Raw genomic sequence first — 23132 nt, 5'->3', positions numbered from 1 at the left:
CACACCTCCTCTTTTTTTCTTTTGTCAAGCACTTCGTCTTCAGCTGCTTCGTTCTGTGCCATGGCTCCTTAACCTCATGACTCATATCATGATGTGTGGGATGACTAAGTGAAACACGAAGGGATGAGGGGAAGGAAGCCCAGACACTAGGGATGGGGTGAGTGGTGACCCCTAGGCAGATCTGATAACACCCAATCTGTCCTACTGTCCCTAAATTGGTTCCTCACCAGTCGCCGAGCAGGAACCTAAGCCCTGTATCTCCCTAGAGCTCGGCCCTGGATAGGAAGGGGATGAGCACTAGTGAACTAAAGACAAAAGATAGACAGACAAGGGGATGGAACTTAGCTTGAGAAGACTGCGAGAGGTAACCACAAACGTCCACAAACAGCTCCAGAGAGGAACTTAGCTACTGCTGTAGCTGCAAGCCTTCACAAGGGAGAAATGTGAATATCACTGGCGACCCTCTGCAGCAGACTGAGGATTTATAAACTCCCAGGCCCAGGTGTGTCAACTAGAGCCGAAGGGAGGTTGCCGCTGGGTCCAAGAGTAAGAAGAATTAAGGGGTCGTCTATAATGCCAAACGCAGGGACCTTTTGCAGCCAAATGCAGAGCGACAGTCTGTTACATCTGACAAACGCGTGACGCACCCGAAACATGGATGACAATGGAAGCCATGGCATGGAGTGAAGTAGCCAAAGAGGATGTAGGTGTCGGAGAAAGGCCAAAAGAGGCATGGAGGACATATAGAACCGGATGATGGATGGCGGGACAAGTGAGCAGTGAGGTTAATGTTGTTTTTTTTTTTTCTTATAGCCAACATTTTTTATGCTCTGGGGGTCTAGAAGTACCTCATAGCAAAATGAGGAGCTTTCCCTTTGCATTCAATAACTGCGCTGAAAATTGATGTTCTCTGTAAAATCCCTGTGATTTACCGAATTCAAATCCTTGCAGATTCGGTCATCTTTAAGATGAACCTGTAATACAAGTAGAATGGCACATGCCCCAATTCAAATATTGCAACTTGCCAACCAGGCCTTTAGGCAGCAATACCGTAACATAATAGTGCTTTTCAAGTATTGCATCTAGAGATGAGCGACTTTGCCTTTTTTCGGGTCGAGTCGGGTTTCATGAAAACCGACTTTCGCAAAAGTCAGGTCGAATGAAATCGGCCGACTATAGGGAAAAGTCAGAGGCCGACTGAAACACGAAACCCAATGCAAGTCAATGTGGAAGCAAAGTCGGCAGGGAGTGGAAGACAGTAGACACACCTACAGTGCCCATTTCAATGCCAAAAGCATCAATTCTTATAACTGAAGCTTGTCAACCTTAATTTACTTCCTAATAATAGTTACGCATTGAAAACTGGGTGTTATTTGGCTAAAGTTGTGGGGGGGTTGGGCTGGCTCCGGGTTTTCGTGTGCCCTGGGCCAAAGAGTGTCAGTGCGCCCCTTTAACACATACCACAACTCATGATGCTCCCATATGCCACAGAAATATAGGTATAGTACAATGACACATACTTCACTGCTTACATGACATGACTGATCTATTTTAAATTGTACAATAGCTCTAAAACAGGACAGTATATTACTCCATACAGTGTTATGGCCACCACTTTGTGCGTCATACAGAATAATGAGCCCCATACCAAATAATTAGTCACATATAATGTTCCATACAGTATCTGATGAGCTCCACATAATGCTCCATATATAATGTGCCCCATTTGTAATGCTCCAGTGTATAATGTGCCCCTTAGATGCTGCTCCAGTGTCTGATCTGCCCCATTTACAATGCTCCAGTACATGATGGGCCTCACGGATGATGCTCCAGTGTATCATGGGCCCTAATAATGCTCCATATATAATGGGCTCCATTTGTAATGGTCCAGTGTATAATGGGCCCCTTAGATGCTGCTCCAGTGTCTGATCTGCCCCATTTACAATGCTCTAGTACATGATGGGCCCTATTTTTAATTAACCCAGGCATGGTATGTGAAAAGAGCTCCATGGAGTTATCTGAGGTGTGTGCTTCCACATCCTTCACTTTTGGTGTGGGTGAAGGACACAAGGAAAGGGGTTGCTCCTGACCAGAAGCCTGCAGTTACAACTCAGTGCTTGCATTTTTTACAACTTCAGAAGAGGAGGCGATAGAGCTGGAGGCTGTTTCAGCAATGTAAGCCACAAACAGTTCCTGATACTCTGGCTTTAAAAGCAGTCTACCTACTCCCAGAAAAGGCAGCCTTACAGGCCTTCCAGAGCTACACCAAGACGCTGGCTCAACACCTCCTACCTTAGCTGCTATTGTGTTTTTGGCACTACCAGCAGATGCACCACCACCACCACTATCAGTACCAGGTGGCCCTCCACGCCCACATTCGCGTCCTCTTCCACCATACTTCCTCATGTTTTTGAAAATGGACCCAAAATACCAGCAGATATATGGTACTGAATCAGAAGTGTACAGCTCTATACAGTCTATGGATAACAGTAAATCTCCGTATATATTTCATGAGGCATACACAGACGCTCACAAGCTCAGTATGGATTACCTAATAAAATAAGTTGAAAAAGGGTACAGTATCACCAGATACAAGGTGTATATATAGTATAGTGTAAACATTCTGATTCTCTGTATACATTTCAGGAGGCAGACACAAATACTCTCAGGCCCAGTATGGATTACACAAGAATATGAAAAGCTGTAAATGGGTTATGTAACACAAGCATACAGCTATATACAGTGTTGGGGTAATCTTAAAGTTCAAAATATATTGCCGGAGTAACAGACAGACGTTTACAGGCTCATTATGGATTACACCAGAATCTAAATAGCTTAAAAGGTTACTGTATCAGAAGCGTTCTGCTGTATACAGTGTTTGCCAAATTGAAAATATCGGTATATATTTCCATAGTCACCCTCAGACGCACACTCAGTTTGGTTTTGACCATAATAAAAAATGTTGTAAAAAAGGTCCTGGATAACAAGATAGCAAGTATATATTTTTTAGGGTACAATTGAAATCTCCATATAAATTGTCCCGTAGTCACTCTCAGACGCTTACACAGTATGGATTTGACCGTAATGCTAAATGTCGAACAAAGGTACTGTATAACAAAATACAAGCTGTATCGAGTATAGTGTAAAAATTTGTTTCTCCGATTCACCGTATATATAGAAGGCGTAACCCACACACGCTCACTCACTATGGATGATGTAGGGAAGTTGGACTGACAGACAAACCAGCCTGTAGTGAGAAGCAGTGGTGTAGCGCAGTGTAGGTGTGAAAATATGTGAAACCGCTAAGATAAAGAGAAATGGTGCAGTGTTTTAGCTTGCCCATTGGAGGGCAGTGGAGAGTGTAGGAGTGGGACTGAATAACTGCCATTGGTCAGAGAAACTGTTAGGTGATGGTGGGCGGAGTTACCAGAACTGGAAGTATAAAAGGCTGAGGGAAGGTTCTGGAAGAGTCAGTCAGCGAAGGGAGCACAGTAAAGAGGAAGTTCTGCTGAGGAAATAGAGACAGTGGAAAGGCTCCAGAGAGGACTGACAGTTGAGGCAGTCACTGGGGGAGTGGCCCAGAGGACGGTAGCCACAGACAAAGACGGCCTGGGGCTACCATACGGACAGTGTGCTCAGACTGGTGCAGCGCTGTGGTGGTTGGGCCTAGGCCAGCCACAGTGGAAGAGCCACAGAGGATGCCACGATTATAGTTACAAAGCAAGTGAAGGTACCGGGGCCTGTGTACAGAGAAATGTGAAACGGCTGTGGTGAATTGCTATTGTCGACAGAAGGATGGGCACTAAAAACGGACCTGTTCAATACAAACTCTGTCTCAGTCTCGTGTTTGTCTGTGGCAAGAAGAGGGTCACCCCCCCACAGTTGGTTATCCTACAGATGATACCTTAATACAAATTTTTGAAACAAGGTACTGTATCAGCACATACCAGGTGTGTCCAGTCTAGGGTTAAATTTCCATCTATACTTCCGGAGTCAGACACAAACACTCAGGCTCACTATGTATTACACCAGAATTACAAAAGTAGAAAAAGGGAAAGGTATTCATAGCGTACACCAGTATACAGTGTTGTGGTACTTTTAAATCTTCATATATATTTCAATCTCAGTAAGCCAGTCAAGAATCTCCGCTACTGGAAACTACATGGATTCAAGTATAGACGCAAAGTCGAATGTTAGCAGAAATTTTGGAGTTAATCATCGCGGGAAAACCTCCCGGTAGACGTTGCAGAGGCGATGCAGACCCTCAATTACTGTGTCTGTGGAGACAGTGAAAAAGGTTCTTTGTGAAGAAACGATTACTTTATTTCAGTAGCGTGGATCACATCACCGTTACTCGTCTCCATCAAATTGTGATCACGGAGATACAGTGGGGAAAAAAAGTATTTAGTCAGTCAGCAATAGTGCAAGTTCCACCACTTAAAAAGATGAGAGGCGTCTGTAATTTACATCATAGGTAGACCTCAACTATGGGAGACAAACTGAGAAAAAAAAAATCCAGAAAATCACATTGTCTGTTTTTTTTTTCATTTTATTTGCATATTATGGTGGAAAATAAGTATTTGGTCAGAAACAAAATTTCATCTCAATACTTTGTGATATATCCTTTGTTGGCAATGACAGAGGTCAAACGTTTTCTGTAAGTCTTCACAAGGTTGCCACACACTGTTGTTGGTATGTTGGCCCATTCCTCCATGCAGATCTCCTCTAGAGCAGTGATGTTTTTGGCTTTTCGCTTGGCAACACGGACTTTCAACTCCCTCCAAAGGTTTTCTATAGGGTTGAGATCTGGAGACTGGCTAGGCCACTCCAGGACCTTGAAATGCTTCTTACGAAGCCACTCCTTCGTTGCCCTGGCGGTGTGCTTTGGATCATTGTCATGTTGAAAGACCCAGCCACGTTTCATCTTCAATGCCCTTGCTGATGGAAGGAGGTTTGCACTCAAAATCTCACGATACATGGCCCCATTCATTCGTCCTGGCCCCTTTGCAGAGAAACAGCCCCAAAGCATGATGTTTCCACCACCATGCTTTACAGTAGGTATGGTGTTTGATGGATGCAACTCAGTATTCTTTTTCCTCCAAACACGACAAGTTGTGTTTCTACCAAACAGTTCCAGTTTGGTTTCATCAGACCATAGGACATTCTCCCAAAACTCCTCTGGATCATCCAAATGCTCTCTAGCAAACTTCAGACAGGCCCGGACATGTACAGGCTTAAGCAGTGGGACACGTCTGGCACTGCAGGATCTGAGTCCATGGTGGCGTAGTGTGTTACTTATGGTAGGCCTTGTTACATTGGTCCCAGCTCTCTGCAGTTCATTCACTAGGTCCCCCGCGTGGTTCTGGGATTTTTGCTCACCGTTCTTGTGATCATTCTGACCCCACGGGGTGGGATTTTGCGTGGAGCACCAGATCGAGGGAGATTATCAGTGGTCTTGTATGTCTTCCATTTTCTAATTATTGCTCCCACAGTTGATTTCTTCACTCCAAGCTGGTTGGCTATTGCAGATTCAGTCTTCCCAGCCTGGTGCAGGGCTACAATTTTGTTTCTGGTGTCCTTTGACAGCTCTTTGGTCTTCACCATAGTGGAGTTTGGAGTCAGACTGTTTGAGGGTGTGCACAGGTGTCTTTTTATACTGATAACAAGTTTAAACAGGTGCCATTACTACAGGTAATGAGTGGAGGAAAGAGGAGACTCTTAAAGAAGAAGTTACAGGTCTGTGAGAGCCAGAAATCTTGATTGCTTGTTTCTGACCAAATACTTATTTTCCACCATAATATGCAAATAAAATGAAAACAAAACAGACAATGTGATTTTCTGGATTTTTTTTTCTCAGTTTGTCTCCCATAGTTGAGGTCTACCTATGATGTAAATTACAGACGCCTCTCATCTTTTTAAGTGGTGGAACTTGCACTATTGCTGACTGACTAAATACTTTTTTTCCCCACTGTATGTAGACATGGTCCTCACTGCCTATCATGATGTGTCTAGTCATTTTGGAGTGCAAAAGACAGAAGCCACAGGCCGTAGGCGATTCTATTGGATTGGCATGAGAGGAGACATTGAAAAATGGTAGCAGGAATGTCACACGTTTGTGACTATCACAACTGTGAAAGGTGATCATAAAGCACCACTGCATCCGCTTGTAAGTTGACGTCCATTTCAAATGGTAGCCATTGATCATCTGAAGGTAGAGGCCAGCAGGACAGGCCATAGCTACATCTTAACCATCATTGATCAATACACCAAATTTCTAGTGGCCGTCCCTGTAAAGGATTTAACTGCACAGACTACACAGCGGTGGAGCAGGGAGAGGTAAGTATTGCAACTTGCAAGTGCTGTGGCCATGACCAAGCAGGGGGGGCACAATCATGGTCGATGGTACTGGCACAGGGCCCCTGCTAGTACGCTGGTGTGTCTGACGGCGAGTGGGCTCTCCCACTGTCTGAGACACTGTATTGTACTCTGAGGGACCCTGTGCCATTGCCGTCTGCCATCAGTGGGCCCATCCACCTGTTCAGAGCAACGGCATTTGCCCGTGTGCACCACGTCTTGACCCCAGCCGTTGGGGGAGGGGTGGGCAGCCCAGTTAGGGAAGTTTAAAAATTGCCATATGTAGATGTGTTGGCTGGATATTCAGCTGCTGCAAAGTGCGTAATTGGGCAAGTCCGAGGAAGAGGAGGATAAAAGCGAGGCAGTTTTCTGGCATCAGAGGAAGGTGGGACAAAATCCTTTGAAACCCATTTATGGTTCATTTTAATGAAGGTTAGATCATCAACATTTTGGGTCGACAGACGGGTCCTTTTTTCTGTCAGGATTGATCCAGCAGCACTGAAGACTCTTTCAGAAAACACACTAGCAGCAGGGCAAGCGAGGTCCTGTAAGGCATATTGTGCCAATTCAGGCCAGGCGTCCAGTTTAGAGGCCCAATAGTCAAAGGGGAATGACCTGTGAGGGAGAACATCGATATGGGAGGAAAAGTAGTTTGTAACCATAGTTGACAACTGCTGCCTCCTGTCTCTTTTAATCGATGCAGTATTAGCAGTCGTGTGAGCGGTACTTGAGAAATCATTCCACAACATGGTCATTAAACCCCTGTCTCCAACACCATTTCTGCTGTGTGCACCATGAACACCTCTTCCATTGTGCCCAATACGGCTCGTGGGAGAACCAGCACCGCTGCTGTGTGCTGGGAAAGCCTCAAACAAACGGTTTACCAGAGTTGCTTGTTTGTTTGCCAATATTATCTCTAGGTTCTCCTGTGGCATGATGTTGTGTAATTTGCCTTTGTAGTGTGGATCGAGGATGCTGGCCAGCCAGTAGTCGTCATCCCTCATCATTTTGGCAATGCGGGGGTCCCTTTTTAGGATCTGCAAGGCATAATCGCACATGTGGGCCAATGTTCCAGGTGTCAATGATGCACTGCCCGTGGTGGGTGGAGGAGCAGTTTCTGGCAAATCCACATCCCTACAGTCACGCACAAACACTGTCCCTGACCTTGGAACGCCAACATTTTCTCTTGCCCCCTGAGAAACATCCTCCTGCCCAAAATAATCATCCCCCTCTTCCTCCTCCTCTTCCTCTTCCTCCACCTCGTCCAGGACAGTTCCCTGACTAGACAATGGCTGACTGTCATCAAGGCTTCCCTCCTCCTCCTCCAGTGCAGATGCCTGATCCTTAATGTGCGTCAAAGTTTGCATGAGCAGACGCATAAGTGGGATGCTCATGCTTATGATGGTGTCGTCTGCGCTTACCAGCTGTGTGCATTCCTCAAAACACTGAAGGACTTTACAGAGGTCTTTCAGCTTTGACCACTGCACACCCGACAATTCCATGTCTTCCTTCAAACTGCCTGCCTGTGTATCCTCCCACAAATGCATTACAGCCTGCCTCTGTTCGCACAGCTGCTCAACCATGTGCAGGGTGGAGTTCCACCTTGTTGCAATGTCTATGATTAGGCGGTGCTTGGGGAGGTGGAGCAATCGCTGCAACTTCTGTATATGACTGGAGTGTGCGGCCGAGCGACGGATGTGCGAGCACAGTCTTCGCACCTTATGGAGCAGCCAAACATAATGTGCAAAAAAAATCCTTCCCTTTCACTGCACACTAACTGTACAGTGAAAAGAGCTATCAGCAGAAGCAGTTTTTTTTTCTTCTTCCCTGTCTAACGCTCTCCTTATTCAGAATCATCAGCAGCAGCACCTCTCCCTATTGTAAGATCGGCAGAAGTAAGATGGCAGTCGGCGGTCACGGCCTTTTATACTCACTGTGATGCCACACAAAGCCAGCCAATCACTTCAATGCCCTTCTCTAAGATGGTGCTGGCTGCTGCGCATGTCATCGCGTGTGCGTCCTCCATCATTGGGTGAGAAAAGGCGCTGAAAGCCTCATTTGAAATGCGATTTTGGCATGCTGATCGGCGACCTCCTGGCCGACCTCACGCTAGGGTCGGGTTTCGATCGGCGAAACCCGATTTGGCGAAAGTCGGCGATTTTTGAATCTGACCGACCTGTTTTGCTCAACTCTAATTGCATCCAATTAAACTTGCAGATAAACACTCTAATGACAGCTATTGCAGCCTGCCCACCAGGCCTATAATCAGTAACACAGTGGCTTGCCAAATCTAATATCTTCCAATGCCCACTATATACTTATACCATTTACAATATCAGAATTAATTTCTTCTGTTAGTATTATCAGCATTCATATGGGTCCATCCACTCATTTGGCATAGCCCTCTTATAAATATATTAGGTGCACTGACAAAAACACAGACCAGCTTTTTTACCCTAATGTGGACTCCAGTTACCGTAAATGGACTGCAAGTTCCTAGGGAATCATAAATACACAACTACATATGAGTCATCATACTTCATAATTGTCATGATACAAAGAAGTGTGACACACTACAGCAGTTTGGGCATGAAACGGCCACCTGTAACGCATGGCTATCTTGGCCCCAATTGACTCCCCTGATGAGTAAAGGAAACACGTCAGGAGAAGGGGTGTTATAGTCACCACTAAGGGGATGAAAGCACATCTGATCTAAACCTGCAGTTGGTGAGACCGTTCTTTTCTTATGTATATGCCATGGAGTCCTTCTTTTTCATGACAGGTTGAAACGCGTTGGTTGTTATGGGGACCCCATCATTCCTTTCCTTTGTATTTTTGATACATAAATTTTAATATGTCTTGAATAAAAGAATTGATTTTATTGGATTACACGCCAGAAATGTTTTTTTTTTTTTTTTCCTCTTCCATTTTTCGCTTAGTAATTATTGACATATGCTTGTTATAAAGTATAGCCTAGTCGGTACTTGGCTTGGAGGCTTAATATAGACAATAATATTATAAATATCCAATGCTGTTACAGGTTATATATTATAGATTTTATTAAAAAAAAGTGAATGAAGCATATGTTTAACGGATTTAGATGATAAAAAAATAATTTAAATTATTTGTTTAGACTGTAGCATCTTAAATTGTTATGTACCGTAATTAGTATCAAAGTATTTTACTCACTGGGGCTAATGTTAGTCCCCATTACGGTTCCTTTTTAAGCTGTATACTGTACATGTAATTTTCTATGTGTGAACTTTTGTTTCAGAAGAAATACTTTGTTGGTATGAGAAATCCCTTGTGATACTTCAATAAGGCGGAAATGTTGGCTCTTCTGCAAGAATCTTGGTTATTACAATATCCAATAATAACCATAATGTAATTGTTTATAATTGGAAATTCTGTTTCCAAATACAGGAAAGATATATATCTTTGTACCGTATTAGCTAGTAGATAGAAAAATATTTAGAATTGAGAGTCCTCAGTGGTTGATACCTTTTAGTGGCTAACTGAAAAGATAGTAGCAAACTGCAAGCTTTCGAGACTACTCAGGTCTCTTCATCAGGAATAGACTAAGGCCTCTTTCACACATCCGTTTTTTGTAAAACCGGATCCGGCGAAATGTACTGCCGGATCCGGTTTTTCCCCATTGACTTGTATTAGCGCCGGATGGCATTGCGGTTCGTCCGTTTGTTACCGGATCCAGCTATTTGGCTCATTCCGACGTCTGGAAAAAACGGCTACTGTAACGTTTTTTGTCTCCGGCGAAAAAGCCGGAAGCGCCGGATCCAACGCTTCCGGCTTTTTGCCACAATGAAAGTCTATGGGCGCCGGAATGCGCCGGATCCAGAAAAAGACGGATCCAGCCACCGGATCCGTTTTTTGAAGTCTGCGCATGCTCAGATCCAATTGGCCAGCCCCCAGGAAACAGATATAACCTGCTAGACGGATCCGGCAGAAAAACGGATCCGTTTCTACAGTTGTCCAAAATTAATGCCGGATCCGTTTTTTCTAAAAATAGCCGGATCCTGCCTGATGGCAAAAAACTGATGTGTGAAAGTAGTCTAATGCAATAATCACATATATATATTATACACAACACAGCACAGAAATAATGCAATAGATAAGACAAGTGAGGTGAAGCAGAACTATCATTATGGGAGAGGGATAAACAGTTTTGGCCATAAATATTGGAACAGTTCATCCATAAGGAGTGTTTTTAGAATAGGAGAATTTGTGGGTATCATCTGCGCTGCTGTGCAAATAACAGTCCAGGCATGTAAAAAGTAAAGAATGGTTTTATTTTTTCAACCCGTTTCGAAGTAAGCAGGGCTTATCAACTTATAAGTCGACTTATTGCATCTCAAGTGGAAGAAGTCCTGTTGACTTCGAAACGCATTCAGAAAATAAAAACATTCTTTACTTTCTACACGCCTGGACCGTTATGTACACAGCAGTGCGGAAGATGCCCACAAATTCTCCTTTTCTAATACTATGATTCAGTCATCGGTTTGACCTGTGGATCCACTGCAGCTTTCATCTCGGATGAGTCTGTATGCCTTAATATCATGAAGTATCAGGTGAGTGCAAACTGATTAAGAACTTTGAATAATCGTTGGAATTAGACCCTATTGGCGCTTTTCTCTCCTGTAGTGTTTCTTTGTAGATAAGGAGTTTGAAAGTTTTATTGTCATTTGATTGTAGTCTGGTTCTGTGTTGTGATGCCCCCACAAGGTCTGAGGAGCAAATTCCTTAATTGATTCGTTCCTTCACTGAGTGTGTCAAAGGTTGTCATGAGTTTATACTCCCAGACTCTTCTGTCTCTATGAGATTTGAAGTTACCTTTTAATACAAGTAATTTTATGTCCATGATGCTGTGATCAGGGATACAAAAATGTGTGGCTACAGGTAGAACCATTCTTTTTTCTCTTATTGTGTGGCGGTGAGAATTAATCCTTGTTCCAAGCTTTTGCCCGGTCTCCCCCACATACAGACCCCCAGCTTGACATTTGATACATATAATTAAGTACACCACATTATTTGTGATGCAGCTGAAAGTCCCTGGGATCTTGTAGTCCTGATGTGAATTTGGGATCTTTATCTTGTCCGTGTTCATTATAAATGGACAGTTGTTACATTTTTTCTGCTTGCAAGGAAAGGTTCCTGTAGCTGTTAGGAGAGGACAGGGAGCTTCTGACAATGAGGCTTCTTAAATTTGAGGGCTCCCTAAAACACAGCCTTGGGGGCTCTGGAAATATGAATTGTAATCGGGCATCTTTTTGTAGTAAAGGTTGTAATTTTTTTGCAGCTCCCCTTAGCACCCCTAGATTTGGTTTGTAGGTGACTACTAGAGGACCCGGTTATTTTCTTCTTTAGCTTTGTAATGTAGGAGATGATTCCTTGAAATTCTGGTGGCTCTTGTGTGGATCTTCCGACTTTCCCTCAACAAATGGTTTCAGGAGAGATAAGAATCAGTTTGAATTGAAAAGCCCAATTTTATTGTTTTCCAATACATAATCCATTGCTGTAGTTGTCTGGTGATGGCTTTCACCATAGAAAAATGCATGGACCCTTGAATGAATATTTAGACGTATGGGTGAATCAGAAGAGGCAGCTGTTAGACTAATGAACGTTTGGCTGACAATTCTCGCAGGTGTATGATTAGGATCAGGGTCTTTATTGAAACAGAACTTGGGCCCACCGGAGTATCCTTTTGTAATCTGGTCGGTAAGTCAAACCCAAGTCATGAAGAGGAGCTATCCTTATGCAAAGAAGCGTCTTGGGACTTGTGGGAGTAATTAAAGTGTCTGATTAAAAATATTTACCTTGTTTATTTCTTTCGATAATATCCAATATGATGTTCCAGAAGAGTGAAGGTTATTTTAATCCTCAATATTTTAAGGAATTCTGCTGAACTGCTTACGTGTCAGGGACTGCGGTATGGCTACTGTTCTGTAAATTAGTCCTATATGAAATGTAGTAATCACTCATATCCAGGATGCGATAAAACTGTCTGGGCCTATGGAGGGAGGAAAAGGGACTTTTGTGATATTCTTAGGTCTTCTCACAAGGCATATGTATTCGGTTTCAAGCCAGAAATGCGGAGGCTAGATTTTTCTGTGGCTTCAACATATGTGGAAATCTCTGGAGAAAACTTAATGCCAAAGGAATTTTTCTGCTGTGCGTAAATGTTTTTTTCTAGTTTTCTGCCAAGGTCCACCAAGTTTTTTCTATCTATCTATATATAAAAAGCAAAAAAGTAAGAGCAGCACTGAAATTCTCAAGTTGGGTGTAGAGCCCCCCAGGCAGAGACCAAACCTTAAGTAGAAGTTCAAAGATGGAGGCAGCACAATGTTCAAAATGAAAAAGGAGAGCTTCAAGCCTGAAAAAGGTTCTCACTAATGAACCGAAATGTCGCCATGATGGGCTATTGAATAGAAGCTCTCCTTTTTCACTTTGAACGGTGTGCTGCCTCCATTTTTTAAATTCTATTGATCTATCTCATATCTACAGTATCCATCTCATATTTATCTATCTCTTAAGTATGATATATCTCTCTATCTCTTATCTATATATCTACAGTATCTAATGTTAGTTACATGCTCCATATACTAGAGAACAGTAAGTTGTGCTGAGTTGTGGAAGTACAATGTTAAAGAATGATAACTCTTTAAAATACCATTCACTATATCCTGGAAGATTAATGTCTCACCCGATACACCCATCTGTTTCAGTCTTTTGGAAATCTTCAGTTATGGGTAGGCCTCTGGTTAACTACTTGAGAAAATGGTCTTCCTCAAATGGTTATTTCTATTCCCATCTACTGGATATGTCAGAAATGAATGATAGATGCGAGTCCCACTGCATCTGCTGCAGATGTGGATATGAATCGATGTAGACAGCCGGGCATCCGCGGTCACCTCTCTACAATCTCGAGATCCACATCTGTCCTACTTTTACTTAGGGGAGGGTATGCCATACATGTACTGTATGGAAATAATTATTTTAAAGGGAACTGCTTCACCAGCCCACAAACCACCACCATGTATTTTCTAATCCCTTTAAACCCTTCCTAACAAGTCTCTTTTAGTGGCTTATTGATTTCGGCGCATACCTAAAATCAATTTTTTATCTGTCTTTGCAACATGCTGAAGCGTGAGACTAGTTATGGGGGCGTAGGTTTATCTCCAGACTAATCATCCCACTTATCATATTATCACACCTCTGTGGGCAGAGTGACATGATTTACAAGAGTGGGGCCACCACAGCCTCTTGTGCAGGGAAGCTGGGTGTACGTTTCCTGGCTTCATCGGTGTACTGCGCATTCCCATAGAGGCGGCTGTGATGTAGTACACAGCCAACCACCAGATTTGCAGAGCCAGCAGTAATGGCTGACTGAGTCCTATGTCCGCTGCCTCCCTGGGCATGCATACACCCGGCTTCACTGTGCATGCCCTGGGAGGCAGATATTTGCACAGCAGGTGGTAATGATTAGCTGTGCCCTACATCAGTGGTATTTCCCTGGGAATACGCAGTGTGGCGATGAAGCTGGTGAAGAGTGGGACACTGTGACGGCAAGGAAAATGGAATAAAAACTGCCTGCCGTGAAACAAATGTCTGACAACCCGAGGCATGCTTTGTGATGCCCAAAGAAAATCACTATTTGCCTTTTCACTGTAACATTTAGCAATGCCTATCTCACAATTACAACCCTAGTCTATATGCCCTAGTGAGTATATTGAAGTCATAGAAGACATTCCCTTTGTTCGTAACCTCCTTTTGTGAGCTGGTGATGGGAAAATGTATGACCAAGTGTATCATTGCCAAAACCATCTGATCACTTTAAGTAAAAGAATTTGATCCATGACAATCTCCTGGCCACCAGACCGTACATACAATATTGAGCCTAAGACAAACCCTTTACTAAGAGGTGAGCAAGAAGAGTCACAGGACCCTGGTTCAGAAGCTATGACCGGTACCCCTACTGATTAGAAGAGCTTGGGATGTCTTTACGTTGGAGCGCAATGCACTCTTATGACCTGGCGGCCTACTAAGAAAAGGAGAGGCAGGGAATTCTGCAACTACACCCTGATCTGGTCCAGAGACCATGGACTACTGACATGGCCACTGGACCATGGCTCATTAAATCTTCTCTGCCTTGTAATATAATTTATAATCGGAATTTACTGACTCTTGTTCACTTTTTGAACAATGCTATTTCAATTTTACTCACACCACTGCCTTTTGCCCTTCTTACCAGCGTGTGTTAACTCGTCACTCTCTTTGAGACGACGATGCCTTATTGTTCTTTTGTTTCCGTTAACGAACACCAGAATGTCTGCAAGCTCAACGAGAGCAAATACAGCCAGCTTAAAATGGCTCGAAAGAATTGAATTGTGCCTTTGCATGCCCTTTCCTATTCAACAAATAAAACCCATTTTCTTTGCACGTTCCAATAACAAAGAATTGATTGTCGCCAATCGTAACTAAAACCACGGTGATCAGACGGGAAGCCATTCCAGAGTCTTTCCTCGGAACATTTCCTTCCATTCATTCATTCCGCTTGTGGAGTCTTGTTTAACCATTTTTAATACAAGGCTTAACCTTTTTTTTTTTTAAAAAGTTTTTGAATTGTTTATTATTCCGTCTCTCTCTGAATTCCTCTTTTCTCTTTGCTTCTGTGTAAACACTGGGTGATAAAAGTATTTTAACAGTCCAGTATTTGCACAAGCTGACTCCAGTTCATGTGAATCGTCTGCCGTTGACCTCGGAAAGTGAAAGTTTTTTTTGACTTGCATGTAATTTCCCACTTTTGTATGAAACATATTATGCAAAAATAATGCTTTAATGTAATGTTTAATAAACACAACGTTATCTGCAGAGCATCTCGCTGGAACGTGACACATGTTCATTCTCCCACGTTTAAGTTTAAAGAAAAGTTTATGCGCTTCCTACTTTGCCAAGAAGAAAAGAATAAGGCGCTGTTTTTTTTCCCATGACCCTTCGACTTGCTCTGTTCCAAGGACTTTATGTTTGGAAATGCCTTGATAACAGCTTCCATTTTTCAAATTCTCTTCCTAACATAACCCAGTGTGACAGCGATTGGACTGAACCCCAACACCCTTCCAAGAAAAAAAAAAGTCTCTGGCAAAGTTACTGTCATGAGGCCACAATGTCATAATGATAACCGTCCGGGTCTTCACACAACATAATATTGCTACTGTCTAAAATTTATCTTGTTTATTGTCGGCCATATAAATTTTCTGTGTCGGTAATTGCCTACGAAATAGCTCTCGGAAAAACTGTTGCACATTGTGGTAGGATTTTGGCTGCAGGACTGGGCGCACAGAGTGCTGTGCATCATCTCATCGTGATTTCATGACTTGGTCATAGCTGGGTCGAGGAAGGGTATGTTTCTCTGGAGTTGGAAGAGCCAACAAGCCACTTTGTCCTAACCGGGAATATGTCATTGACGTTAGACCCCCTTCAACAGAAAACGTGGCAGTGTAGCTCTTGGAATGCAAGGCAAAATTTTAACCCCGCGCGTTCCAATTCACCAAACAATTTTGCCCCTATCTACATAATGGGGGAAAAAGTGTGTGTGTATCAAGCCCCGCCTATCATTATGATGTCATAATGGTTGCCATGGCGACGCCGATGTCATCATAGGTTGCAAGCCCCGCCGCTCATTATGATGTCATAATGGTTGACTATGGGATGGAGGATGTGTAATGGGTATATGGGCACTGGACTATGGGATGGAGGATATGTGTGACGGGTATATGGTTACGGGACTATGGGATGGCGGATATGTATGATGGGTATATGGGCATGGGACTATGGGATGGAGGATATGTATGATGGGTATATGGGCATGGGACTATGGGATGGAGAATATGTATGATTGGTATATGGGCACTCGACTATGGGATGGCGGATATGTATGATGGGTATATGGGCACGGGCCTATGGGATCGTGGATATGTATGATGGGTATATGGGCACGGGACTATGGGATGGAGAATAATTATAATTTGCTATAACTAACCACAGTTAGTTACTATGCCCGGGCAGTGCCGGGCTCTTCAGCTAGTTTATATAGCACCATTGATTCCATGGTGCTGCACATGAGAAGGGGTTACATACAAATTACAGATATCAAATACAGTAAATAAACTAACAATAACAGACTGATACAGAGGGGAGAGGACCCTGCCCATGCGGGCTTACATTCTACGGGATGGTGGGGAAGGAGACAGTAGGTTGAAGCTGCTCGGGAGTTGGTGAGGCGGCAGCGGGGTCATTGCAGGTTGTAGGCTTTCTTGAAGAGGTGGCTTTTCAGGTTCCATCTGATGGATCCGAATGTGGTTGATAGTCGGACATGTTTGGGCACAGAATTCCAGAGGCTGGGGGATATTTTGGATAAGTCTTGGAGGCAATTAGGTGTGGAGCCAATAAGTGTGGAGGAGAGAAGAAGGTCTTGGGAAGACCAGAGATTAAGTGAGGGATGGTATCAGGAGATTAGTTCAGAGATATATGGATGAGACAGGTTATGTATGGCTTTGAAGGTCAGTATTAGTAATTTGAACTGGATACACTGAGGGAATGGAAGCCAGTGAAGAGATTAGCAGAGGTGAGAAGAGGAGGAGAAGCGAGGAGAGAGATGAATTAGTTGGGCAGCAGAGTTAAGGATGGACTGGAGAGGTGCGAGAGTGTTAGCAGGGAGGCCACAGAAAAGGATGTTGTAGTAGTCGAGGCGGGTGATGAGGGCATGCACAAGCATTTTAGTAGATTGAGGGCTGAGGGAGGGACGGATTCTGGAGATATTTTTGAGCTGGAGGTGACAGGAGGTGGATAGACCTTGGATGTGCGGTTTGAAGGACAGGGCAGAGTCAAGGGTTACTCCGAGGCAGCGGATTTCCGGTACAGTGGAAAGAATGATGTCAATAATTGTGATAGATCCGATAAGGAAGATATGTGAGATGGAGGAACGATGATGAGTTCAGATTTGTCCATATTCAGTTTGTACGAAGCGAGAGGAGAAGGAGGATATGGATAATAGAGACACTCTGGGATTTTGGACAGCAGAGAGTTGACATCTGGGCCAGAGAGGTAGATCTGAGTGTCATCAGCATAAAGGTGGTACTGGAATCCATGGGACTTTGAGTTGTCCCAGGCCAAGTGTATAGATTGAGAAGAGTAGGAGTCCTAGAACAGAGCCTTGAGGGACTCCAATAGAGAGAGGGTGGGATGAGGCGGTAGTGTGGGAGTGGGAGACACTGAATGTGTGGTTGGAAAGGTATGAGGAGATCCAGGATAGGGCGAGGTCTTTGATGCCAAAGGAGGAGAGGATCTGTAGTAGAAGGCAGTGGTCAACTGTGTCAAAAGCAGAAGACCGGTCTAGAAGGAGGAGTACAGAATATTGTCCGTTAGCTTAGGCTGTAAGTAGGTCTTAGTAATTTTGGTCAGGGCAGTCTCAGTGGAATAATGGGGACGGAAACCAGATTGTAGATTGTCAAAGAGCAAGTTAGATGAGATGTGATAGGAAAGTTCAGCATGGACGTGCTGCTCCTGGAGTTTAGAAGCGAATGGGAGCAGCGATATTGGGCGATAGCTGGACATAGCGGTTGGGTCGAGGGTTGGCTTTTTAAGGATACGCGTGATCGTGGAATGTTTGAAAGTAGAAGGGAAGGTGCCAGAAGTTAGTGATAGGTTGAAGACGTGGGATAGTGATGGGATAAGTGTGGTGATGAGGTTGGGAAGGAGGGAGAGATGAAACCACACTGTCAGTAGTAAAAAATGCAGTGGACAAACCTTGAAAATATAAATGCGGTTTTAGAGGGAAGAGAATGAAAAATCATTGCAGTGTGGAGCATTGAAATATAAAGTGCAGTCAACGTTATCCAGATGCCCGGCATGCTTACGAGACTTGTCGAAGATCTAAAATGTTACTGACCTTGTAAGCGACTATATCTGTTAATTTGTGTGAAGGCTTCTCATCCTCATTTACCATTTAAAGTTCATGGTTTATAAACTTAATCGGATAACTGACTCCATATTCACAATCTGCTGTGTGGCCAAAGTTGTCCCAGCATGCCATGTTCTGCTACGGAGCAAATTGAGTGCACGAAGTGAAACAGCTGGTGAAGACCACAACTGCACAAGACGGGACGATGATGCGGATAAAGTATTGCGTCCCTGGATTTAGAGTATATGATGTTTGGGCAGTGGAAATATTGGGAGCGGCATTCAGTTTGGTATTTATTTTCTAATTCAAATTGAAATGATAAAATGTTAGTTATGAAAAGGAAAAAGTTGCTGCTTGAAAACTGCATTTATCACTATAAAATATTATATAGTTCAAAGGAGAGCTGTCTTATAAAATAACATGATCAACCTGCAGATATGGGGTTAATCTGCAGGTTAATAGTGATATGACACCATGTTTCTCCAACATTGAGAGGAACACCATGTTTCTCCAACATTGAGAGTCCCACTGCCAGGAGGAAATGTACTTCATTCTCCCTGCAGCGTTCGTGTTCATCTAATGTCCATAAAGGGAACTGTTCATATAAAATAATGCTTAACCTACTGATATGGGGTTAATCTGCAGGTTAATAGAGTTCTTTACACTTGTGGTGCCGGCATTGAGAGCCCCATTGCTAGGAAGAAATGAACTTTAATCCCCCTGGCAGCCTCGCTTTTTCAGTAAGTGGTGCCGACACTGCTTCAGTCACTTTTCTGTGTACAGAGAGTGGCAGCTGTAACCGTGTTCCCGACACTGGCTGACATCCAGCCCTAGTGCTGAGTCTGCTGTAAGTCAGCAGCATGGTTACAGCCATCGCTGTTTATACACTGAGCGGTTACTGAAACCGTGATGGCGCCACTCCCATTACTGAAAGAGCGAGGTTGCCAGGGGGATTAATATTCATTTCCTCCTGGCAGCGGAACTCCCAATGCCGGCACCACAAGTGTCGAGAACTATGTTAATAGCGTTATTTTATATGACCAATTCCCTTGAAGGTCATTAGATGAGAGTAGGCCATACTCGCTGATTTTGTCAAGATCAGACGATGCTCTGATGTTTATGTGGGCCTCCCTCCTGACTGTCCCCTGGACAGATGATGTTGGAGGAAAGAAGGATTGAACATTTGAAACATTAACAGCTAATCCTTTTGTTTTAGGGGATGAAAAGCCACCGTCAGGGAAGTCTGGAGGTGACATTGGCTTTTCCTCTCTCCCCACTAAAAACCCATGAACTCTTGGTGTATTTGAGTCGAGTTCTCATGTGTATGGAGGAATTAGGAGACAGATATCTGTTCGGTCATCAGATATCACCTGGATAAGACCAGCTTTAAAAACACTTTAGATTAACTTTGGCCAAACCTGCCGACATCAACAGTCTAATGTGTATGGGGTCCTCCCAACCATTTGCAGCAAATGATATTGGGGAGAAGAAGAATCTGGCATGTCCGATTTTTTTTTTTTTATTTACTTTTGTTCTCTAAGAGATAAGCCATTATCAGAGATGTCTGACAGCGGCTCTGTCATAGCGAACACGAGCTCTCGGCCTGCTGTGTATGTGAAAGTCGTGCAGATGACCGTCAGCTGAAAAGTCAGCCAACCGCTATCTAAAGTGTATGGGGAAAATTTTCTCTATTGCTCCAAATTATTTAAAGCAAATCTCTTAGTAGGACTGACTCTCCTAAGCCGTCTATATGGGCATGCAGGTCATAGAAAGGTGAATAATATAATACCTTGATATCTGCGACCCGATGTCTTATTCTAGAGAAATCCAGGTTTTTCTTTATAAGTAAATCTCTGAGAATCTGTCTCCCAGAGATTATTGTAAATGAAAGGAGGTGTTACCAGTGAGAGACATGTATTGTACAGTAGCTCAAGAGGGCAGACTGTCAGTCATTACATGTCTCACAGTCTCACACAGATATGTCTCGCGCCCCTTCATTTAAAATAATCTCTGGAGGCAGATTCTCAAGGAGATCTATTCTCGGCCTATAGATCTTAACATCTCATTTACATATTAACAAGAGCATGGATTTCTCTGGAATAAAGCATTTGATCGCACATACCAAGGTATCATTTTATTCATTTTATCCAGCGTCCTGTGACCTGCATACCCATATACATGGCTTAGGAGACTTGATCCTACTGACAGATTACCTTTAATCTAAATTAGGTCTGAGGACCACATGGTAAGAGTATACAGCTACAGAGGGTCTATAGTAGGCACAGCCAATTTATACGGTCATCAAGCAAACCCTACTACATTGATAGGCACAGTCACCCAATCGGTTACACATTGCCCCACTTTATTGACAATCCCCATAACAAGTGATATTACCTAACCACGGTGATGAGCACATTCTCCCCCGACAATGAATATCATCCGGGTCCTTCTAGAATGTCCATTACTTGGCACCCCAAAGCTAGAGCTTTCCTCAAAAACACCCTTCAAATATGGTCCAACATAATGATAATTTTGACCTCACTAGAAGACAAAACATTATATTGCATTAATAACTCTGTCCCGGTGTTTTCTTGTATCACTTAGAAAAATGTTCTTTTCTAAATTCTGTCAGGAAATCTTTCATTTTCGTCCCAGTTCTAAAGCAAAACATATGGCTGTGAACAAAAAGCATATGGCATATGACACCTAAGTCATGGCGCGTAATGCAAATGTTCCTCTTTCTTGTGATCGTTTGCTTTTATGTCCATGTGGATTTGCCCACGCATGACTTATGCATGTGAAGCTTTTGCTTGGCCTAGAACATACCTCTCCTCTTCAATTTAGCATTCTGTTTACAGGTTTAGATGATAAACTACAATATGTTTTGTTTTTTTCCATTTTTGCTGATGATGTGGTTATCACAGCACTGTAATTCTTGTCACTTAGGTTAGTTTTATACAAGGACTTCATGGTGATTTTGCAAACCTTCGCTGCCCGATGAAAAACATCTGGACCCATTCAGAGGATCGCTACCTGGGGATGCAACTTGAAGCAACTTTTGTTGAAAGTAAAAGTTAGACCAGAAACTAGATATGGAAATGCCAGAATTTCCCATGGACATAATTTGTAAGTGCTATAAGATTCAGTTAAATTGGAAACCCCGAAATTTCTGCAAATATTTTCTAACTTCTATCTAGATCTTACAAACTTTTTTTTCTCGTTCTTTATAGTGCCTATAAATCCTAGGACTGTTTTTTATTTATTTACATTTTTCAATTTAGCTAGAAGTGATAAAATGTTGGTAAGCAAACCTTCTACCTTCTGGTCCTTACGTTGTGATGTTGGTCATCACAATTATGAATTATGATATTTTACATGTGATATTCAAAAAGCATCCATCAGTGGCAAAATAGGGTGGCCAATAAAATTGGTTATTGGGGCATCTGTGACCAGGAATTTGTTGGTTCATCTTTTGCCAGTAAACCTCTCACTTGGAGCCATTGTAAGGTGAAAGAGAGATTTTTCCATCTCCAACGTTCCTGTCCCCATTGATTTCAATGGAGTTTGGGTTCAGGTTTCGGGTATAGTTCTGGTACGGGTCCACCCATTCCTACTTATAAGTTTTTTAGCTTGTAGTATAAAATAAAAGCTATACTAGGACTAGTATTTTCAGGAAATCATTTTTGGGTGTATTTTCTCAAGAGATGAGCAAATCGATTTGCAGGACTCTGGTCCAGTAGCCATGTCAGTATGGGCGCTAGGCAGGAGCTCTGTGATCCCCCATCTACCTGCCAGCCTGTTCAGCTCCTCTTTTGAATACCCGTTCTTGTGTGACATCGTCATTGTTGTGTGATGTACACCTGATGTTGTGCCAGGCTTACTAATCAAAAAAGGAGGAGGCAAATAGGAGGTGGTTCGCGGGGCTCCCGTCCAACGGCTGTGGATAACTAACCTGGCCGTTGGACTAGGGTTTTGTGAATTTTTCTGCTTATCTCTAGTTTTTAGCTTTTAGCAATTGAAGGGTAATTGCCTATTTAGAAAGCTGTCCCCTATCCATACAAGATAACTGGTCGATCCCTGGGGTTCAGCTCTAGCATCCTCAGTCATCTAACCACTGGGGCTCTGGGATTGAGGAACTGGGTTGTCCATTCCATTCTTGATCTTTGGAACTGATGGAAATAGAGTTGCAGTCTCAAAGAACCATCCTCATCTGACATCTCCAAAGACAATGAATGGAGCAAAGGTCGAGCATGCACTTTTAACTCAAATCTGCAGAGCCCAGTTCTCAGGATCTCTGGGGTCTTCACTGCTGGGAACCCTTATCCTATTATATGGATAGGGAATAACTTACCATTTCTAAAATATCCCCTTCACATCTTTAGCTGAGCCTTTATCATAGACTCCATCCGATTGGTTGCAATGGACACCTAGTTGTATCCCATTAAAGTCGCTGAGCCTGCCAGACGTTGTTGATATCTGCTGTAAAGAGTTTTGACTTTTCATCAATGAAAACAATTGACAATGTCCTGCCAAATCCATGATATAATGGATCTCTTGACTTGCCCCATTAACACCATCGTGTGAAACCAAACACAAGGAGAGTTTTATTTCGCAGACATGAAGGATAATTCTTTTTCAGTTAGAAATTCTTTTTGTTCGGTTTTGACAGTATTTTTATTTATTTTTTTGTTTGGTAATTCCGAGAGGTCAAACCGGTAAGAAGAAACTCTTCAACCTTTTTACATCCTGTGATCTCCAGATGTGCTGTCTGTTTCCTTGGGTCCTGCCAGATTACAGCACTTTG

At 43.1% G+C, this 23132-nt stretch overlaps 1 protein-coding gene across 2 annotated transcripts in view; it reads left to right on the top strand.

Moving 5' to 3' along the window:
- ARHGAP42 (Rho GTPase activating protein 42) overlaps positions 1-23132 on the top strand; it is a 373376-nt gene that overhangs the window by 82519 nt on the left and 267725 nt on the right. Inside the window, exon 1 of one of the 2 annotated variants that reach the window (XM_073582942.1) lies at positions 20470-21454. The exons of the other annotated variant lie outside the window; for it this stretch is intronic. Within the exon in view, the coding sequence (XP_073439043.1) occupies positions 21421-21454 (34 nt within the window). The 5' untranslated portion in view covers positions 20470-21420. Of the gene's footprint in view, positions 1-20469; positions 21455-23132 lie in introns of those variants that run through there. 2 annotated transcript variants of the gene reach the window in all.

Source organism: Dendrobates tinctorius, unplaced genomic scaffold (genome assembly GCF_039654945.1).
Source record: "Dendrobates tinctorius isolate UK_male_01 unplaced genomic scaffold, ASM3965494v1 ptg000075l, whole genome shotgun sequence".
Lineage (NCBI taxonomy): Eukaryota > Metazoa > Chordata > Amphibia > Anura > Dendrobatidae > Dendrobates > Dendrobates tinctorius.
Note: the sequence above shows the minus strand (reverse complement) of the source record. Positions and strands in the feature narration are given on the sequence as shown.